This window comes from Salarias fasciatus, chromosome 15, assembly GCF_902148845.1.
Source record: "Salarias fasciatus chromosome 15, fSalaFa1.1, whole genome shotgun sequence".
In the NCBI taxonomy this organism is placed as follows: domain Eukaryota; kingdom Metazoa; phylum Chordata; class Actinopteri; order Blenniiformes; family Blenniidae; genus Salarias; species Salarias fasciatus.
In genome coordinates this window covers 23,357,337-23,372,756 of record NC_043759.1, presented here as the reverse complement: position 1 = coordinate 23,372,756, position 15,420 = coordinate 23,357,337, and the positions used below count along the sequence as shown (strand labels likewise).

At 47.1% G+C, this 15,420-nt stretch overlaps 1 protein-coding gene across 2 annotated transcripts; it reads left to right on the top strand.

Annotated features, from left to right (window-relative positions):
• The first annotated feature begins 2,458 nt into the window (after positions 1–2,458).
• On the top strand, positions 2,459–14,218 carry flrt2 (fibronectin leucine rich transmembrane protein 2). 2 transcript variants are annotated; one of them, XM_030110151.1, is made up of 2 exons: positions 2,459–3,164; positions 6,570–14,218. In XM_030110151.1, the coding sequence occupies exon 2, from the start codon at positions 7,026–7,028 to the stop codon at positions 9,006–9,008; it is 1,983 nt and encodes a 660-aa protein (XP_029966011.1). In that variant the 5' UTR covers positions 2,459–3,164; positions 6,570–7,025; the 3' UTR covers positions 9,009–14,218. The 2 variants fall into 2 exon arrangements, with proteins under 2 accessions (XP_029966011.1, XP_029966012.1); XM_030110152.1 differs by lacking the exon at positions 2,459–3,164 and adding an exon at positions 5,463–5,504.
• The last annotated feature ends 1,202 nt before the right edge of the window (positions 14,219–15,420 follow it).

The window sequence follows — 15,420 nt, the reverse complement described above, 5'->3', positions numbered from 1 at the left end:
AGAAATATTTCTGCACCAACACTTAGTATCACGTCAACAACAGAATGTACAGACAACATTCATATCGACAATGCAATAACATCATTTTTCAACAAAGACGACATTAACAAAAACAAAAAAATATATATATCAAAACAGACGAAATAGCTCACCACTATACGATATCAAATTACCAGTTCCATATGCTCTTCCTGAGTGAACAAAAATTGTCTCATTTGTTTACAAAAACGAGTTGTGTGCATCTGTGAAATCAAAAACTGCGGCAGACGGTTCCAGGCCACCACCGCTCTACAGTGCACTGATCTTTGAATGTGACTGGATCGACAGACAGAAAACGTCCCTCAACTGTTTGACGGGTAGAACGCTGATGCACATCACTGAAAAAGGTCAGCTTATTATAGAGTATTTCTGGTGTTCTTGTAATTACAATATTTCTAATACATTTTGTGAGAGAATAATTGATTCTACTTTTTACTGGCAGCCACGCCAGCTGGTTATGCATGTCTTCAATGCTTGTCCTAAAAGAACAGTTTAGGAAAAGCTGAGCTGCTTTATTTTGTGCAACTTGAAGTTTATTCATATTAGGTTCTGTAGTGGCTGACCAAATAACGGAACAATAATCTAAATGACACAACACTATTGATTCAACCAAAATCTTTCTTATTCAGTATGGTACACATTTTCTACAATTTCGAACTGCTGCCATACTTCTGCCCATTTTATTTCATATGTGTTTTATTTGATGATTCCAGGTAAGCAGACTGTCCACAGCTACACCAAGCAGCTTGGCCTCAGTGACTTGTTCAATGATTGTGCTTCCAGTTCCTACAGACAAACGCAAAACAGGAGAGTCTTTTAAACAATATGATGAACCTATTTAGATTTCTCAGCATTAATTACCAACTTATTTTCATGTATTCATTATTCTACTAATTTTAATTCATTATTCAGTAGTGTATTCAATTCTATAATATTGTCACCAGACACATAAATAGTTGAATCATCTGCATATAGAACAAGAGTGGCATGCTCCAAAATAAAAGGCAAATCATTTGTAAAAATGGAAAATAACAATGGTCCTAGACAACTCCCTTGTGGCACTCCACATGAGAGAGGCCTTGTCTCAGAATAACTACCATCAAACAATAAGGTATAATCTCTATTAATAAGGTAATGTTTTATCCATAGAATTGCAGGGTTTTTAAAACCATAGCAACTTAGCTTTTCCAACATTAAATCATGATCAAGTAAGTCAAATGCTGCACTCAGATCTAGCAATACAGTCCCAATTAATTTCCCTTTATCAATATCATTTGACCAATCATCAGTCATCTGAGCTCATAGTGGAGTGCCCTTTCTTATAAGCATGTTGATACGGGGAATTCAAACCATTTTAACAAAAATATTGAGTGATTTGATCATAAACTATCTTCTCCATAATTTTACGCAAAATGGGCAAAATACTAACAGGCCTACCATTTTTCCCAGAAAATGGTTCTTTAGTGTTTTTCAGAATAGGAACAATTTTAACTGTTTTCCATTTGACAGGGCATTTACATTTTTCTAAACTTAGATTAATAATGTGACACATGAACTACTGAACGTAGACTTTTCTGTGTAATGTTTTATTTTACACAATATGAGATCGTCCCTAGAGGACCCAATTTGCTCCTCAGCCAGGCCAGTTTTTGGGCTGCGGGCCATATGTTTGCCTCCAGTCCAGAGCAGGTAGAAACAGTGGGGCTCATTCATGGCACCCTGCGCACTTCTGCCTCTTTAAAAAAAAAAAAAAAAAAAAAAAAAAAACTGAAAAGAGAAATTTACGCCCCTGTTAAAAAAAAAAAAAAAACGCCCGTGCACGCGCACTGATGTCTCAGCTTGAAGTCGAGGCACGTGCGCGCGGCGCCGGGGGAGCGCGCACAGCGGCGCGCTGCTGAATCAGTATTAACGCTGAGGAAGCGGTGGAGTCAGATGAAATTAGTTTGGCTGTCAGCGTGTGTCTAAATGCTTCAGATCACCACGCAAACGTGCGGGAGGCAGAATGAGACTGCGCTTTTCACTGGGGGATAATTATCCAACCCTGGGCTAATTAAAAAAGGGAAAGAAGGGGGAAAAAAAAGGGAAAGTTGTGTACAGAATTGGCGCTAAAGTGCGCCTGAATAACAGGAACCTCATTCACTGATTATTATTAAAAGAATATGGTGATTTTCTTTGTTGATATTCAATATGTGACTTGAATCCAGATTCCGGGATTTATTTGTTTTCCGTGGCAGCTCAGACACCCTCTCCGGGCGAGGGGGGCCGCGCGTAAAGCGCGTGCGGGGATAAAGTGTGTTGAGAGACAAACTATTTTCTGCAGTGTGAGGGCAGCGGGGAGGATCTGTGGCTCGAAGCCATCACGGAGAGCCGCTGGAGGAGAGGCATTCTTTATTCTGAGGAGGGGGAGGAGAGAGAGAGAGGGAGGGAGAGAGAGGGAGAGAGAGAGAGAGAGCGAGAGGTGAGCGCGGCACACACGTTGCACTATCAACTGAATCCATCTAAGAAAACAACTCGCAGAGAGTCCGGGTTCTGCGCTGCGCAGGCACTGAAGGCAAGTTTGAGCCTCCCTCCCTCCTCCACCTCCTCCTCCTCCTCCTCCACCACCACCTCCTCCTCCTCCTCTTCTTTCCCCAGTGAAACTGCGCACCGGACGGACGCAGCTGGCCGTCATGGCCCGTGGTGGCGGATCGGGCGGCGGACACTTCGGAGAGCGGAGACGGGGAGACGCGTCCTCTGCTGCTGCTGCTGCCGGTGCCGCCGCCGCCGCGGCTCTTTCCGCTCTTTACGCGCTGAGTTAAAGCGGAGGAGGCACCTTGGAGCGGGCAGGGAGACGTTTTATGCACACGGTTATTTAAGCAGAGAGGGAGAGAGAGAGAAAAAGTGCGGACGGATCCGGAGCCACGACCCCGGTGCGGGAGAGATTTGCTGGCACCCATGCGGGGGAATACGCCGTTCCGTGGACCCGCCGGGTTTACGCAGCTGATCGGAACCGACTCGCACCGGCGCCGCCGAGCAGACCTTTACGCACGGGCACACAGCGGGACCGCATGAAGGACAGAGGCTTACAGAAAGGGGAAAAGTTGAATGCGGTTGCGGGGTTTGCGATGGAGAAAGGCTCGCCTCAGGTACAGTGGATCTTTCTTGACGTGGAGGAAAAATCCGCTCCAAGTTGCTCCTTTTTAATATATTTATATTTTTTTTTTCTCAAGGAAATTCGGTCATTTGCATGTAGTCTTTGGAAGCCATGTCTTTAACCGAGCCGATGTGTAACTTACAGCTGCAAATCTCCTGTCATTTAGAGGATTAATTAAAAATGTTGGCCAATTTATTTGTGGGTTAATTAGACGTTTCGTCGAGGTAAAGATTACTGCGCTACAAAGCTGCACATTTTTCACCCGAGAGAATCCTCACTTTTTTCTTTCTCTCTGTGTGCGTGTGTGTGTGTGCATGTGTGTGTGTGTGTGAGGGGAGCTTTCAGTCTCAATGCACTGCACGGTTTTCAATTCCCCCCTCTTTTGAAATAATTCATTCAGATGAACGGATCTCGCTGGGCAGCCTTTGAAGTCCACCTGATCCCCCTCTTATCGCCTCTTAAATACCCGATCCATTTGAAACTTTTTAATTGCGTTTCTGTCGCTTAAACCTCAGTTTCTAATCGGATTGTTCTGGCCGCATATCACAGCGCTCATCTGGTGGTGAGAAACTGCGCTGCCTTGGCTGGAAATTAAATTTCAGGAGAATAAAGAAAGAAAAGAGAAGTCATTAAAGCGCACACCTCCAGCCCCTGATCCGGTCTTTATCGGGATCGCACTGTCAAGTAAACTTGTGCTGTTATGTGGTGACATTCTTATTTATGCTGCTGTAATAATCTTGATGCCGCTGCCTTCTGCTGTTGACTCCGCCGCTGTGGCAGCTCATTTTTATCACCCGGTGTGGTTGCTCATGCCCTCCTCTCCCCTCTAACCCTCCCCCCGAGCTTATTTGATTAAATTTAGCCCTTTCAATTTAGAAAAGTAGACCACAGATGTGTGTCAAAGGATTGTTTCTCCATCTCCTGCCACAAAAGAGCCCCGTGTCGGGCTCCCCCTCCAGTCAGCGAACAGGGGGTTTTCAGAGGAGCGCTGTGATGAATGTCAATAGATGTGCTGAAGTGTATTTCTCTGCCTCTTGCTGAAATACGCGTCCATGTGGAGGCCTCCGGACCGGTCCAACCTGAAACTGCACCACCTGTATGCAAAAGCTTAGATTTTTTACCCCCTCCTTTGGTGAATTTTGAGGCCCAGAGGCGGTTCCAGGCCCCCCCGCAGGACGCCTTACAGAGTGTTCACACCGAATTGAGTCGAGCCAGGACCCCTTTTGTGAAGTGTGAATTTGTAAATCAGCCTCCTCATAAATAACTGAATCGTGTTCTCACCGGCGTCGAACCGAAGGGGTGTCAAACCAGACAGAAGCAAGTCGGGTGCCGGAAGGAAACGCGATACTTGTTCCAAAATAAGTGACATCAAAATAAAAGCTGTGTCGTGTTTTTGCCTTAATATTCTATTTTTTACTTCTTCTGGTAGAACACAGAACAAACAGCATGATGTAGTTATTATACGCTTCAGAAGAATGAACGGTTTTGTACCTCGTCACTGCAGGAAAGTCAAACAGCTCCAAAATTGCACAAAACAGCTCTCTGACCAGAGCGGCTGTGTTGCCAGATTGGACGGGTTTCCGCCAAATCAAGCTTCTTTTTTGAACACGTCAGACGGGTTGATGAAACGATTATGTGTTTATGAAGTGTTTTTTTTAATTATACAAATACGGTTTTAACGTGAATTTTCAACCGAGATGGCAGTTTGGGCTGCTTTCTATTGTGTTAAACGGGTTTATGGCACCAGATCGACATATCTGGCAACCTCCTCCAGCGGACTGCAGAGACACCGCAGACGGTGCTGCGGTGATTCCGTTCTGCAGACGCAACGCAGCCAGAAGAACGGTTGTTCTGTTGTACATGATTTTTCTGCAGACCATACAAATCGCCGACTTTCAGAAGGAAGCACAGACTCTCTGCCATGCTCGACGTGCGCGCTCAGAATAACAGTCCGTGTCGTGCGTTACGGAAGCCTCACACGGACAAAAGTGTGGCAAACGAGGAAAGCGAGCTGGACCCGGGGAGTGACCGTGTTCTCACCGCATGCAGATCGAGCCGGTGCCGACCTCGGACCTCCTCCTCCAAGCGGCCCCGGCTCCACCCGAAAGTAGGTCGCTCCAACGTGAAAAACGTGTTCACACTGTCGGTACCGGCTCCACCACGTCATTTATGTCGAGCCAAATGCTTTGGTGTGAACACAGCCTTAATCCACGCTCCGGTTGCTTAACATTCAGCCCGGCGTTCCCATCGTGGTGAGACATCCAGTGCCGGCTCAGGGTGGAGCTTCGCCTGGACTGGAAGCTCCACATGACAGCCGCTATCTTTCAATCATGTAAGGACGGAGGGAGGAGGCGCTGGCTGTTTGATGGGTCATAAAAGTTGGAATAATAGATCTTTGCAGGGGTTGGGGGGGAGAGGGGGAGTCTTCTGTAATCCAATGGCCTTGTGCTGTACCGGGAAACCTCCCCACGCTGGAAAACAGTCGGTATCGATCATTTATCGCAGGTGTAGGGGCTAAATTATTTTCCAATCCCATTTCACTTGACAGCTCGTGTATGTCACTCCAGCCCGAGGGGGGGGAGGAGGAGGAGGAGGGGCTGATACGCAGCGTCTCTATTCCTCGACTGCCTCTCCTTTGTTTAGTAACCTCCACAAGCCTTAAATCGGAGGTCTGACGACGGTGTGTTCGGGCCTGCGCGTAATAACGAGCTCCTCCTCAGGCCGCCGCCAACAACCGTCACCTCTGTTTACTGTAAGCGCTCGAGTGTTGACTGGTGCGCCTCTGCCCACAGTGTCTGATCAGGCAGCTGGAAAAGACCGAGAGAAAAATGAAACAGGCTTTTACAGTTTTTTTTTTGAGTGTGGGGGGGGGGGGGGTTATTATTAGTTTATTTTTTTCCAGGAAACCTCTCACCGATCCACGCTGATGCACAAAGAGCTCCCGTCTTCATTAGCCGCGTTGCTTTTTAGCATGTTTTCCATCATGTTGGTGAGAACTCTTGTGAATCGGCGAGCGTGTGTCCTTGCAGTGCTCTGTTACCTCCTTTGATAGAGCGCGGGGGGATAAAAGCCTTCTTTATGTCTGTGAAACCGGATGTGCCAGAGCTGTTCTGAATATTTATCAGACTCCTTTTTTAACATGGCCAGTGCATAATTCCACACGAGCAATGAACGGTATGTTTTGTAACTCTGTACGTCTGCTCATGAGAAGGAAGGAGCAGTTGGTATGTGGTGTGTGTGTGTGTGTGTGTGTGTGTGTGTGTGTGTGTGTGTGTGTGTGTGTGTTTGGATGTTAAATAAAGGGACAGAGGAGCAGAGGGAGAAAAGAGGCCCCCTATTTTCTGAGAACAGGCCACCCCTGAAAATACTCATCCAGCCCGTCTTTGTTTTCCCGCAGGTCTGTGGATCCAAATGTCACCCCCCTCGGACTCTGCCCCGGTCGGGGACCAGCAGTGTGTGACGGACAGGCGAGCGGAGCCAGCGGTGGCTCTCTACAGCGTGGCTTCAAATTGGCCCTGGCTGGGCTCTGCGTGGAGCAGCGAATGAAGAGTCCTGCTCTGGTCTGATGTCTCAGCATGGATGGAGTCAGTCCGAGGACCGGCCGCCACTAATGAGACCATCGCTCTTCAGCTGAGGACGAGCATTTACAGGATTACTCCCACGGTTTCCTGCTCTTTTCCCAGCTAACTGCATCATTACCCAAACTCTCCTAGGTGGACTTTTCGTGGCTCTGGCTTTTGGTGGATATATATACGTCATTGCCTTTCAGATTTTTGATTTTTTTCTTTTTTCTTTTTTTTTTTTTTTTTTTTTCAAATTGTTGGTTTCCCTTTTCCTGTTTTGGTTTTCCATTATGGAGTTTCTGGCTGGACCCTGGAATAAAGATTGGGCTTCTTTCTTGCAGTTTTGGTTGACTGTCATCCTGAGCCTCCAGATGCAGTTCAGCCCGGGCGCCTCGTGCCCGGACGAGTGTCGTTGCGACAAAGGGTTTGTGTACTGCAACGAGCGCAGCCTGACATCAGTGCCTCTGGGGATACAGGAGGGCTACAAGGTTCTCTACCTGCACAACAACCAGATCAACAATGCCGGCTTCCCTGTGGAACTTCACAATCTGGAGTCCGTGGAGACGGTGTATCTCTACGGCAACCAGCTGGACGAGTTCCCTGTTAATCTGCCCAAAAACACCCGGGTCCTGCACCTCCAGGAGAACAATATCCAAACGATCTCCAGGGCGGCCCTGGCTCAGCTCACTAAGCTCGAGGAGCTGCACCTTGACGATAACTCCATCTCCACTGTGGGGGTGGAAGAAGGGGCCTTCAGGGAGGCGCTGAGCCTCAAACTCCTCTTCCTCACCAAGAACCACTTAAGCAGCGTTCCCATCGGCCTCCCCGAGGACCTGAAGGAGCTGCGGCTGGACGAGAACCGCATTGCCGTCATTGCGGAGGAAGCCTTCCAGAATGTGACACGCCTACAGCGCCTCCTGCTGGACGGGAACCTGCTCACGGACGAGGGCATCGCGCCGGGGACCTTTCAGGAACTGGCCACCCTCCGAGAGCTGGCCCTGGCCCGCAATTCTCTGACCTTCCCCCCTCCCCTCCTCCCCAGCCAGTCGCTGGTCAAACTCAGCCTGCAGGAGAACCAGATCGACCAGATACCTGTGGCGGCCTTCGCCGACCTGAACAGGCTGGAGAAGCTGGATATCTCCACCAACCAGCTGCAGACTCTGACGCAGGGCGTGTTCGACGGCCTGTCCAGCTTGAAGCACCTCATCGTGCGAAACAACCCCTGGCGCTGCGACTGCGCGGTGAAGTGGGTGGTGGTGTGGCTGCAGTCCCTGCCCTCCTCCATCAACGCCCGGGGGTTCGTGTGTTCGAGTCCGGAGAAGGTGCGTGGCATGACAATCAGAGAGCTCACGCTGGATGTTATCGAGTGTCCCGTTTATCCCGACCAGCCGCCTTGGCCCACCCTTCGCTCCACGCCCCCTCCCCCGCCCACCACCACCGCCATCACCACCATGATTTCCACCCTCATCACCACATCTGCCCCTTACTACTTTGATTCCCCCTCTCCCCCTCTACCACCGATCCATAACAACCCCCCTGGGCCCCTGCCCCCCTACGAGGACCCCCTCCAGATCTCCTTTCATGTGGTCAACTCCACCAACATCGAAGTGAGCTGGGCTTCCTATTTCACCGTCACAGCCTACAAGGTCACTTGGGTCAAAAGGGGCCAAAGCCAAATAAACGAAGGAATGCGGGAAAGGACGGTCAGCGGGGACCGGCGGCAGATCAGCCTCACCAACCTGGATCCCCGCTCCGTGTACCGGATCTGCGTGCACGTCCTGGACACCCTGAACTCCTACAGGCCCGGGGAGGATACTATATGCTCCGAAGCCCGGACCAAGGCGCCTGCCTCGACCAAGCCTCCGGGCAGAGAGCAAGCGCCTCAGGACAGCATCAACTCCACGCTGCTGATGGCCGGGATCATAGGCGGCGCGGTCCTCATCGTCCTGGTGACGCTGCTCGGCCTGTTCTGCTGGCACGTGCACAGGAAGAGCCGGTCGTCCTCGACCAAGTGGAAATACAACCGTGGCAGGAGAAAAGACGACTACTGCGAGGCCGGCACCAAGAAGGATAACTCCATTCTGGAGATGACTGAGACCAGTTTCCAGATTGTGGCGCTGAACAATGAGCAGCTGCTCAAAGGAGATTTCCGCATTCAGCCCATCTACACGCCCAACGGGGGCATCGGATTTAGAGACTGTCACCTCAGTAACAACAGCATAGCCTACTGCAAGAGCAGCAATGTGCCCAGTACAGAATTCTGCCACACGTGATGCAGCAGCACACAGTACAGTGGCACACACACTCACACACACACACACACACACACTTATACACTCACTCACACACACACACACACACACACACACACACACACACACACACACACACACACACACACACGTACATTGTTTGTGTAGACAACAAAAAAATATAAAAATTCTAGTGAAATATAACTGTACTATATATATTTCCAAGTTCTGTCTACGATGTAATTTATACTGTGGATAATAATGTGGGATTCTCTGCTATCTTTTTTATTCCTAGAAAAGAGATACAAGTGATTCTTTTTTTATAACCAGCAGGGTTTTGAAAGTTGTTTTAATGGTCAGTACTGTACATGAACATGGATTTGTACAATCACGGCACCCTGGGTGTAGCTTCTGACAAAAAACGCTGTCAGCCTTTTGGAAACGTTGGGGGCGCTTTAGAGGGCTGGGATCCTTTGCTAACCACAGAAGCAAAAATACGGGCTTTTTTTTTTTTTCACGCTTTGAAACCCTGCACACCCTCCCCTCCCCGGTACAACAGAACAGCGGTAAAAGACAACACAGCACCGGGGAAATCCAAACACTGCTGATTAGAGCGCTGTGGAAATACAGCACTGGTTCAGCGGTGGCGTGTTGTAAAGGAGAAAAAAAAGAAAAGAATCGAAGTGCACTTTTTTAATAATGGTAGCAGAGGCAGGAAATGAGCAGAGGTGGTGATCGCATGTGAGAGACTGTGGATGTTGTGCGGGGAGAATGTCTGCGGCGCTGTTGAAATTTCCCAAAAGAGCCCTACCACTAAAAGCATCTTTGTTCTTGTTCGTCTGCAGCGGAACGGAGGTGGGATTAGTCAAAGGACGCTTTAGCAAGAGTCTGAAAAGGGATGTGCCTTTTTTCAGAAAATACAATTATGAACATAGGCTAAAAAGCAACAAAGGATTAATGTCTCTAATGAGGTGCATGGATGTGCTGAGACCTCCTTTTGAAGAAAGGCCCTGATTTGTTCCAGTTCCCTTTGACTCGTGAGTCCACAAGGGGGCAGATTCCCTCAGTGTGGCGCCGGAGCCAGGGCAGAGAGATCACTTTACCTCCACCAGTCCCCCGGAGCCCATTACCCAGACTGCATTACTCATGCTCAAACAGCATTGTGTAGAGTATTCTTGCTCATTGAGCTACTTAATGATGTGGAATCATTTAAAACTAACAGTGCTTTCTGTGTTTGGTGGCTAAATGATATGGATTTTCACCACTGTGGTCTATTATGGGATGGGATGTGTGTGTGTGTGTATGTGTGTGTGTGTGTGTGTGTGTGTGTGTAAGGAGAGCTTGATGAATTCTGAGATGGTTCACATATAATGCTAATTATACACCCACTTATTTCAACCTTGTCGCTGCATTCATTAGACTGTATGATGAATTAGGAAATTACACGAACGAGACCACACACTCCGCCCGTGATCCCGCGCCGCGCCGCGTCTGGCTGCTCGTCGTTCATCCTTTTGTCCGGGGCCTGTTTCTCTCACGGTCGTCTCACCTGAACAATGCACCTGTCTGGAGGTGACCCCCCCCCCCCCCCCCCCCCCCCCCCCCCCCCGCTGTGAGGATCTGGGTCGAAGCCGTTTCCCCTCCAGCTGGCCCGCCGGCCGCCGTGGCGGCTCTGTGACAGAGAGGTCTTCATTATGCACGCCTTCAGAAGACTTGACTTGATTTGACGAGATGTGATTGGAATTGGAGGGGGCAAGCGTAAAGAATCTCCCCTGCCTCGCTTCCCTCCCCTTTCTCATAATCCCCAACCAAAAAAGGGAGAAAACTATGTAGCCCTTATTTTCACTTGGCTGCATGAAGCTTTCGTCGTCTGGAGGGTTTTTTTTTTTTTTCTTTCTTTTTAACTGGAGCTGCTCTGACTTATAGTACCCGGCGGAGAACAGAGGCAAGCCAGGCCAAATGTTTCGAGGAGAATAGTTTTTCAAGGGCTCGTACTTATCGTGTTATCGTCGAGATTATCTCTAAGAGGATTTACCTCAGCAGTCAGAGTATCTCAAAAGTAGCTGCACTTAATGTAATTCCAGCAATAGCTCTGATCATGATCGCATGGACTCGAGTTTGAGACGTCCTCAAGTGCTTGGAGCCTGTTCAGGCGTCGCAGAAACACATCAGATGAAATCCATCGCCTGTCTAAACAAGCCGTTTGGTTTGGTGTCGCGTCCCGAGGTCTTGTCTTCATAAAGACTGCTGATAGGTTTCGGAATGTTTGACTTTTCTTTCTGGTTCAGATTTAGGGACCAAGATCCTGAACTAGATCACCACCATCTCGGTCCAGATCAGTTTTAGTTCATAAGTGTCTTTGTTCTGATGATGGGGGAAGATTTTCCACCACAAATGTATATTTCCAGTATTTACTTTAATGTCCACAATATTTAAAAGAAAATGAAATTATCCTCCAGGAATTTATGAAAACTACAGTTTCTAAATGTGAAGTTTAAGAGATTAATGATTCTCTAGATCGGGGGTGTTGAACTCATTCTAGTTAAGAGGCCTAATCTGAATCCTAATTTCATCTGGACTTGACTGGCTGGTTAGGTTTAAAGTTAATTATGGCACTTTTTCAATTTTAAGGTTGTTGTGGCACAAAGCATATGTGATGAAAATATCTAAATTTTTATAAAACCAAGCAATTTTTATTGCAAATTTCTACAATCTCAACATAAATTCAATTTGTAATGAAACATTTGAGGAAAAATACAGCAAAATGTCTATTATAAAGAGAAAAATTCTATAGCAGTTGCATGTTCAGTGTTTTTACAAACTCCCAAAAACAGAATGACTGTGAGCCTGGTTTGCTAGCAATAGCACAGCTAGCTTGTGTGGCAGCATCACTGATGGCTCAGATTTCAGTGTTTTGTTGAGTCCTCAGAAATTTGTAGTTAAAAAAAAAAACAAACAAACAAAATCAATCTTTTCTTTGAAATGTTTACAGGTGGTTTGTTGGGCCGGATTGGAGTTTTAGCCCACAGGCCTCATGTTTGACACCCCTGTTCTTCAGACTGTATTTGATTCAAAGACGTTAGCTTCCTATAAAATCTGAAAACCGCTCTTGGTTCTTGTCTGTCACATAGATTTGGGACTTCAGTCGCCTCCCAAACCTCATGGTTTTCTCAGAATATGTGATCAGTGTTATTAGATCATCTGTCGTTCATGTTTCGATTAAATCCCTCCAGGTTTATACGCTAAATAACTAAAAACACAATGAACTGAGCATCTTATGCTACGTGGTATTTTCAGTACACAGCAGTATTTAAATACTACAATATATGAATGTATTTTATTTGCAGAGTAGAATCAGCCGTTCGCCAGTCCCTCTATCCTCAAGCCAAGATTTAATCTTTGCCATGTTATAAAATATTAACGTTGATAGCTGTTGAGATCCACAGGTAATAAGGAGCATACTTCACCTGCTACTTTGAGTCTTTAGTGTTTATATAAATATACTGCTACACGTGCACTTTAAGTATGTTGTACAATTTGCATTCGTCAGCCACAACAAATTCAGTATTAATAATTTAGTTTTAAATCAAATTAGTTTCAAGATTCGTTGCCCTCTTGACACTTTGATAATCAGTAATGTTGTTAAACATATTGTTAAAATCCAGTTGAGCTTCTTTTTCTACATTTTCTCGGCCATGTCGACCAAGGCCACTAGAGGGCAGCCAGGATCAAATATCCTGTTGGACTCGACGATACCTGTATTTTTGTGACCGACGAGAACCGACAGCTTCTGTGAGCGGAAACCAAAAGATGCTTAAAGAGCATCAGAGTAGCTGTTTGAGCTGTTTCAGCTTCAGATGTCAGAACGGGAACATGCGATTTGTCACAGACCAAGCTCCATTTCTCTGCTTGTTTCCAGCTGAGTGAGACCAGTTTTGGGTTAAATGAGCTTAAATTCTTAAGGAAGTCATTTTCTTCTTTTTGGGTTTTATGAATACACGGAACTTCTGTGGTTACCAAAGCATCTCCACTTTTTATTTCAAACCTTTTTCTACTAATATCCACATATCAGCTCACCCAACGCACGCTGTCCATGGAGACGTGGCGGCCTGTCGCCCGGACCGACCCCGCCGTCGGCCCGCGGCGTGCGGCCCGCTCGCACGCTGCACCGGCTGACCACCAGAACACGTCCACCCGATCCTCTTCCTTTTCTGTTTGAGACCGAAGCCCTAATTTCGAGTCGGGTCCCCCGTCTGTGAATGTGTACCGGAGACAGATATTTGCCTTACCATTTATGCAGGACTGAATGATTAGCCGGGGAGGGACGGGAGGCCGGGGAGGAGGGAGCGGAAGAGATGAGACGGAAAGCACAGTTTTCTTTTCTCTTTTCAACAATAGGAGCGCTAACAAGAGGAGGGCGGCTCGGCGCGGTACCTAACGAGCGGGAATGAAGCCGTTCGGACTGGGAAGGAGCTTCCCTGCTTGTTTTTGCAGCAAACATTACTCTTAATTTTTGCTGAGAGTGAGCGGCGGCGGCGGCGCGACCGAGGGAATTAACACGCAACGTAATGCAAACTGCAGGAGTGGGTTTATTACCGATCCGGGGGAGGGGGGGCCGAGAAGCTCATCGATTTCACTTGGGAAATAATCGTGTTAAAGCAGTCGACATGAAAAGAGTCACGTTTTCATGTTGCAGGCAAACTTTCTGCTGCAGACATCCTATTAGCCAGTGATATTCATTGAAGAATATTTGCATGTACTGTATTAAGCTTCATAGCCTTTCATTTTTCTTTTTCTTTTTTTTTTTTTTTCTCTCTCATACCAAGGTTTGGACTTTGTTTTGTCTTTTCGTTTCCGAGCAATCACCCAGAAGGTGGTTGAGCTGCAGCGTGAGCGACCATCCAGAGGTTTGTCTTCATGTGGTTTTTAGAAGAAGTAGGCTGGAAATTTACAGTGCATGTAAAATGGCTATGTTGGGATACTCTGGCCATCCTGGCTTCTGGCTTCTCATGGAGACACTGCAGTGTTGCGTTAGCCATCCACACCCAGACGTTTTCTTAGGAACCAAAGTTGAAATTTTCTGTTCTCATGATGAAATATTGATGTTGTTCCATGTATGTGCCTTGAGGTTGAACTTACAATGTAAAGTCCTTGAAACCTTTAAATGTTTTTGCACAAACTGTAAATACTTAAGTGAAGCTTTTTGAAAATAAAAGAGCCATTGGATTTGAGCGATCACTGCTTTATTTACTCGAGCACGTTTGGTGCCCCGAGCTGACTCTGTGATTCTGGGTGAAAGATCTGCGCCGTACCCCACCAACGCCAAGTGATCCTCTTATTTCTGTACGGAAAGCTTGAGACATCTCAGCATGGCCACCACGGCTTAGCGTTCAGCTGGGAAGCGTCCAGGATCCTGTCTCGTTCTGCTCGTACGGCGCGGCTAAATCCCAATCCTCCCGATCCCGGCTGTTCTGCCCAAGTCCAACTTTTCTCTGCAGCCTGTTCAGAAACCCACATTTGCCCCATTTTAATTTACTGTGGCAATTAACTGCAGCTGGAAGACAAAAGGGTGTGCCACTCGGGCATTCTGAGCGGGAAATTGGTGCATTTCTGCAAACCCCCAAATGTCAAAATGTGATTTGTTATTGCAGAACTGTAGGTTTTTACAAGGGAGGCCAAGTGGGTAAAATGAACCGAGGCTTTGGCACTGAGATCTTCTGCTTAACTGTTCTTCCCTTGTTCTGTCTTACACAACCAACGTCATGACAGATTCAGAGTGGCCGATCACACGTTATCGGCCTGGAAATTTCGCTGGTGCAAGGAGAAATTCTACAACCCGAGGAAGTACGGTTGAGGCAGCGAGCGAACGTGAAGCTAATGCATTTTCACTGAAGTAGAATGACATGTATTCATCTACAGTTCAACTTTTGTAGCTCAATTACCTTAGTACTCCATTGGCATGACAATGTTTTCAACGATTTTGATTGAAACGGCGCGTCATCCATTGAATTAAAGTAACCATTAGCGACCATATAGCGACCGTTAGTCGCTTTAACGGTCCATGTCGATGTCTGCGTAGTCGCCACTCCTGATGCCAATAGTGTGTTGTTGTCTGTATACTGTGTGGTTCCATTACAGAAACGAACAGCACCACCTAGTGGTCTGGCATGCTGACAATATCAGCATTTCTGCTGTTTCTGTGTAAACTGATATCATTTTCAAAAGTTTGCCGGATAAAGGCAGAAGTTTTTTGAACCAAAAATGCAAAAACCATGCATTTTAACTTGAACTGTTGCATAAATTCGGCCTCAGTGGTTCTCAAAGTGTGGTTCTCGCCTCCACTGGGGGGCAGCAGGGGAGTCCTTTATTTAAGGGGATTTTTTTTGTATAAAAACATTTTTTCTTGGAGATATTTCTCATGAACAAAGTGAAA

Coding starts and splice junctions, on each gene's coding strand:
- flrt2 (XM_030110151.1), top strand. CDS start 7,026: ATGGAGTTTCTGGCTGGACCCTGGAATAAAGATTGGGCTTCTTTCTTG.